Here is a 5,364-nt window from a genome sequence, read left to right as displayed (position 1 = left end):
AACGATATCATAGTTATTGGCTTATTGCTTCTGCACCTAACAATTGTATCAGAGCCACTTCCGCACTCAACAATGTGGAAAAGAAAAAACAAAAATTAGTCAATTCCATCCTTGCCCCTATTTCAAATAACTATTTCTATAATATCCTTTTATAATTCAATTAAGGGTAGTATCATTCGACTGACAGATATTTTAAAAAATCTACAAAAAAATTGATAGAAGTTTTATTTCTATTAGAAAGAGGACACATAACAATAAATTCTAGTTAAATTTGACCTACTTATCGTAAAATGAATAAATGCCCTAATAATAATTTTTTATTTAAATTCAAAATAAATTTAAAATTTAAATAGATAAAAAAAATTATTTAATCAAGAAAAAATGAAACTTCAAAAAAAAAATTTTTTCCACATCAATGATCTAGCCTAAATTACGCCCAGGCCACTTACTTAAGCGCCGTCTGGCCTAGATCGTGCCCTGCCCTAGGTGGCCAGGCCAAGGTTGCTTGGCCAGGTGCTAGCTCGGCTTGGATCACACCTACCAAGTAATTGGCCTATCATGGCTAGTTGGCAACGTCACCTCATTTTTAATTTCCAAATTTTTTTAGAATTCTTTTTGCAATTTCTCAATTTTTTTTCCAAATTTTATTTTTATTTCATATTTCATATTGTTTAATTTTATAATTTATGTTTCGAATTTTTTTTTCAAATTTTTTCAGACTTTTTAAGGTTTTTACTTTTATTTTTTAAGTTTTCCTTTCTATTTATTTTTTTCAACTTTTCATTTTTTTTATTCTTTTTTAATTTTTTTAGATTTTTAAATCTTATTAATTTGATTTATAGTAAAGGACTAAAATAGCCCGAATCACAGTTAAGTGTATTTGTGTCTCACTATTCAATGTCATTTGATTGATAGAAATTAAACTTCTGTCTTTTTTAAAAATAAATAAATAAATAAAGTATCCATCCCTTCAATTAAATATTAATAATTTACAATTTAATAATTATTAAATTAAAAAAATTAAATATTTCATTTTATTTTAAAATATAAAATAAATTTTTTATTTAAAGAATAAAAAAATTAAAAATTTCAAAACATGTCAACGCCGGTCAAAGTTGCCAGTCAGCGGCCTTTTTCACGTTTTCAGCATCATAGCCAGCGAGTGAAGGATTTTTGTCTGATGATCTACTAATCCGGGCAAAAATTGGCCACTGAAGACCAGTGTATGGACATCAATTGCGGCGACGAAAGATACAACCATCGCACATGATGTCCAACTTCGACATTGGATGCTCGATTTTTGCCCACATCAGGAGATCAATGGGAAGAAATCCTTCACATGTTGGCGGTGACGCCAAAAACGTGAAGGAACGTTGTCGTCCAATAACTTTGACTGACATTGATCAGTTTTGAAATTTTGAAAAAAAAAAAAAATATTTATATGTAGAGTAAAAGATTGTTCCTACCCAAGGTTTGGCAAAATGGCAAGTTTTCACCCTTGATTTCATAAATTCCATATTCCCACCCTTAAACCAACACAATTAGCAATTTTTAGCCCCCAAATTAGTAAATTACTTTTTTAACCCCTACATCTCAAATCTCTCCACCTCCTTTCTGCCTCCGTCTCTACCGTGATTTGTAGTCTTTCGAGGCTAATTCTGACCGATTTCCCATGCCAAAATCCCACCTCACCTCACCATCAGACTCGTGACTTCCTGTTAAACAAAACCCATATCATCATTGCCCATCATTGCTCGCCAATTGTCGTCGGCCACCTATTGCAACTTTGCGCGATTTCCTTGTTTTCGGGACCAGATTTCAATCAAAATTCCCCCTATCACCACCACCACCATCACCATCACTAGCCTCTCCTCTTCAAAACCCATATTTCTCAAGACTGTGGTTGTTGGCTGATCGCCATCCGCCACCCTTTGTTTTCTGCACGACAGTTACATTTTTGCACCGATTTGGTGCAGCTTGCGGCCTTTTCCATTGATTGCAGCTTCCTACTAATTATAGTGGTTTTTATTGTTGTTGTGTGTAACTTCCTGGTTGCCGATGACTCCCCATCATCTCCAACCTTTCCCACAACCAACCTGCCCACCACCTGATTTTCCAACAATGAACGGCGAATGGCAAATGGTGGGGTAAACGGGCATGGAATGAGAAAGGTTTTGGTGGGGGGATAGTGAGGAGAAAAATGGTGGTGATAGGGAGAGTCGTCGACGACAGATTCCGACCAATCCAAGGGTAGTCGAGGAGGTCACGGTCACTTGTCTACCATTTTTTGCAACGACGACTTTCCCCACTGCCACCATCCTCTTCCTCGTGCCTCACGCACCAAAACTCCTATTACCCCGCCCCCGTAGACTACACCAATTGCCAGATTTTGGCTAATTTGTGGCTCATGAAACCGTCCCTCCGTTTCTAACCAAACCCGACCACTAGTATCCAATCTCTCACTAACCCATAGACTCACCGGCCTCTCCTTTTTAAAAGCCTCAACATTTTCGATCGAGTTAGCTCTCCAATCGCTGACAACCTCTCCTAGGGTTTCTTGTGGGTTTTTGTGAATTTGGGGTGCTTGTAAGAGAAATTTGAGATGTGGAGGGTTATTTTGAAAAACAAATTTATTACATATTTAATTTATTTCAAATTACCATTTTACCCTTTAGTTGATATATTAAATGATTTTCTATTAACTTAAGGGTGTAAGTATGGAATTTATGAAACCAAAGGTGAAAACTTGCCATTTCACAGGCCTTGGGTTGGAACATGTCATTTACTCTTATATGTATGAAATAAAATAAGTTAATGCCATATTGGTTTTATTTATAATAATTAATTCCAATTTAAATATATTAAATTGTGGTTTGATTTATGTTTAATTAAAGTATGATGAATTTCATATAATGACAAAATATACATATATAATCATTTAAAATTACAGGTAATTTTGTCCCAAAAATTATAAATTTTATTCCGTTCCATCACTATTCATTGTTGCAAGTAAACAATGCAATCATGTTTTATTCTTTCATATATTTCCATTCTCACTCTATCCCCATCTGCATACCCAGCCTCATACAATCCACGAAGTAAACGCCACATAAAGTATGGGAGCATGACCCCTACTTTATTAGTTAATTGGTCAACTTATCAACCTAATTCAGGTTTAGATCACATATTAATTAATGAGACGTTATTTTGGAAAAGTATAAGGTGCGAATTTTTTTTATGTTTTGCCTTTGGCTATTCTCCATAGAAGAATGCGAAGTTACTTTTAAGTACGCTTTAATGTTGGCGACTTGAAATTGATGCATAACTTTGTCTTGTGGGTCAAAATGTACTTGATGTACCTCTAATTCTATGTTCTTTTATTTCACTTTATATTGGGCAGATAGAATCTTTCAAATTCATAAAGTACAGTCAAAACATTGGGATATAACTTAAATAGCTCACAATCACAAGGCCATTTTAAATTTTTCCAAAAGGGTTGTCCCCATTTTCCAAATTTAATTAACTAAACATGATACCCAGAAACTTTAACATCATCCAAAACAGGTCCACACATATGCCCAAAATCATGCAGCTTGGTGTGATAATTTGCACTGTAAAATGTAATTCTTGTCCTGGAAGATAAGGCCTGGAATATTAAACTTGCTGTCTTGGATCCTCCTTTTCCCTGAGACTGAAAACGAACTTTGAGAGTTTTATTTCCGGCGAAAGCTTCGACCGTCATGTTGCCATGGCAAGCGTTCTTGGCGTCTCCAATGGTGAATGTAAGGTTGTAGAATTTGTTAGGGATTGTCCTTATGACTTGAGCAATGGCACTTTCTCTTCCTGCTACCAGTTCTATTGCAGCAAATCCTGAGGGCACAAAGAAGTGCTTCTTGTCAATGTATTTAACTGGTTTTAGAGATTCGATGATCCATCCAGGGAGTGGCGAAATTAGGTCTTGTTGCTTGGGAGGGAGAAGGACCCCAGTTGAAAAGTTCTTGAATACATGAGGACCCACTTCAAACCCACCGTTTTTGACCAAGTTGCCTGCACTTGCATGGAGAATAACATTATTTTTCTATGTTTAAATTATGTTTAAATTTGAGCTACACCATCAATAAAAAGGTAATATATATAAATTAAGGGAAGTGATGAGACTGTTTATATAATTATTTCTCGCATATAAAATCTCATGTAATATTAAGAAACTGACCTTTGGTATATTTGAGAGGCAACATCTCCTTGATTGCAATAGCGTCCAAGAGAGGTCCACAAGCGGGATCCTCCTGAATCCCAGGGTTATGAAATGTCACCTTAACAACTTTTGAAATAGCCTTGAAAGCCAAAGCGTAAGTGTCACCTCCATCGCTGCTATAAAGTGTTTGAATCGGGAGATCACTCGACTGTCCAGGGACTGACACTCTTAGCACTTCGTCTTGAGCGCAAGTCCTCGTGGCTCCAAATGTGAGCGTATAAATAACTCCGGCCTTCACATTCACACTCTGAGAAATTGAAGCTTCGTTGCCTAGCCTTACCGCATGAACACCACGAGGCACCGCGAAGTAAAACCCACCCGGCTGAGGTCCCCCCGAGATGTACTCCACTAAGCCTTCTATTTCCCATTTGGGCAGCGAGTATTTGCCTATGATCAGCGTTTTGTTAAGGTTTGATTTCTTCGGCCCTTGCTCAAAGTCGCCATTTGGAAGCAATCCTACAAAATATTGTAATATTGCAACATAAATAATGACATTTCAGTTACACATTCAAGCTGAAACTGAAATCATTAATGACTTACCGTCAAGATATTTAGTACTAGCTGAAGGAGCTGCAGGAGCACCATCGGAGAGAGAGAAAATGAGAGCAATTAAGCAAAAAGAGAGAACCCAATTAGCCATTGTTTCGATGTGGTAGAAGCATTTAGAAATGGATTTAATTATATATAGAATGAAAAAGTCCACAAGTGGGAACAAAAGAGAAGATAAGAAAGAAGCCACGTTATAGGGCCACTAAATTAGCCGTGAGATGTGTCTTAATGTCATGTATTTTTCCAAATCTTAGTCTCACAATTCGACTAAAAAAATTTAAAAAATTCTTGATGTTTGTGTTCTATCCCACTTGACTCTTCATTGGTTGCCGTGATTTGCTCTTAGTTTAAGTTCAAAATGAGGAAGATTATATTAATCTACAATCACATTTCTCGGAACATGTTGACAATTATGGCATCGTAATATTAAAGTTAAGAATATTATCAATCTAGGAGGTACAAGTTCGTGCAGAAGTTGACTTAAATGACAGAGCATGTGCTAAATCATACATTTTATTTTCATAAGAATTAGATTAGTAGAATGATATAATAATTGAGGA

General features: G+C 36.0%; 1 protein-coding gene across 1 annotated transcript; it reads right to left on the bottom strand.

Annotated features, from left to right (window-relative positions):
• Positions 1 to 3,344: 3,344 nt before the first annotated feature.
• LOC116119048 lies at positions 3,345 to 4,897 on the bottom strand. The gene is made up of 3 exons (XM_031405004.1): positions 4,796 to 4,897; positions 4,214 to 4,711; positions 3,345 to 4,047 (listed from the first exon to the last, which is right to left on the bottom strand). The coding sequence occupies exons 1-3, from the start codon at positions 4,893 to 4,895 to the stop codon at positions 3,524 to 3,526; spliced, it is 1,122 nt and encodes a 373-aa protein (XP_031260864.1). The 5' UTR covers positions 4,896 to 4,897; the 3' UTR covers positions 3,345 to 3,523.
• Positions 4,898 to 5,364: the final 467 nt, after the last annotated feature.

This window comes from Pistacia vera, unplaced genomic scaffold (assembly GCF_008641045.1).
Source record: "Pistacia vera cultivar Batoury unplaced genomic scaffold, PisVer_v2 Contig87, whole genome shotgun sequence".
Taxonomy (NCBI): Eukaryota; Viridiplantae; Streptophyta; class Magnoliopsida; order Sapindales; family Anacardiaceae; genus Pistacia; species Pistacia vera.
The sequence above is the reverse complement of the archived record's forward strand: the minus strand, read 5'-3'. Positions and strand labels throughout refer to the sequence as shown.

Excerpts from the sequence above, each read along its gene's own strand:
- LOC116119048 (XM_031405004.1), bottom strand. The coding sequence starts at position 4,895 with ATGGCTAATTGGGTTCTCTCTTTTTGCTTAATTGCTCTCATTTTCTCT. Across the intron at positions 4,712-4,795 it reads TAGTACTAAATATCTTGACG|GATTGCTTCCAAATGGCGAC; the intron begins GTAAGTCATTAA and ends AATATTTTGTAG. Across the intron at positions 4,048-4,213 it reads GCCTCTCAAATATACCAAAG|GCAACTTGGTCAAAAACGGT; the intron begins GTCAGTTTCTTA and ends ATGCAAGTGCAG.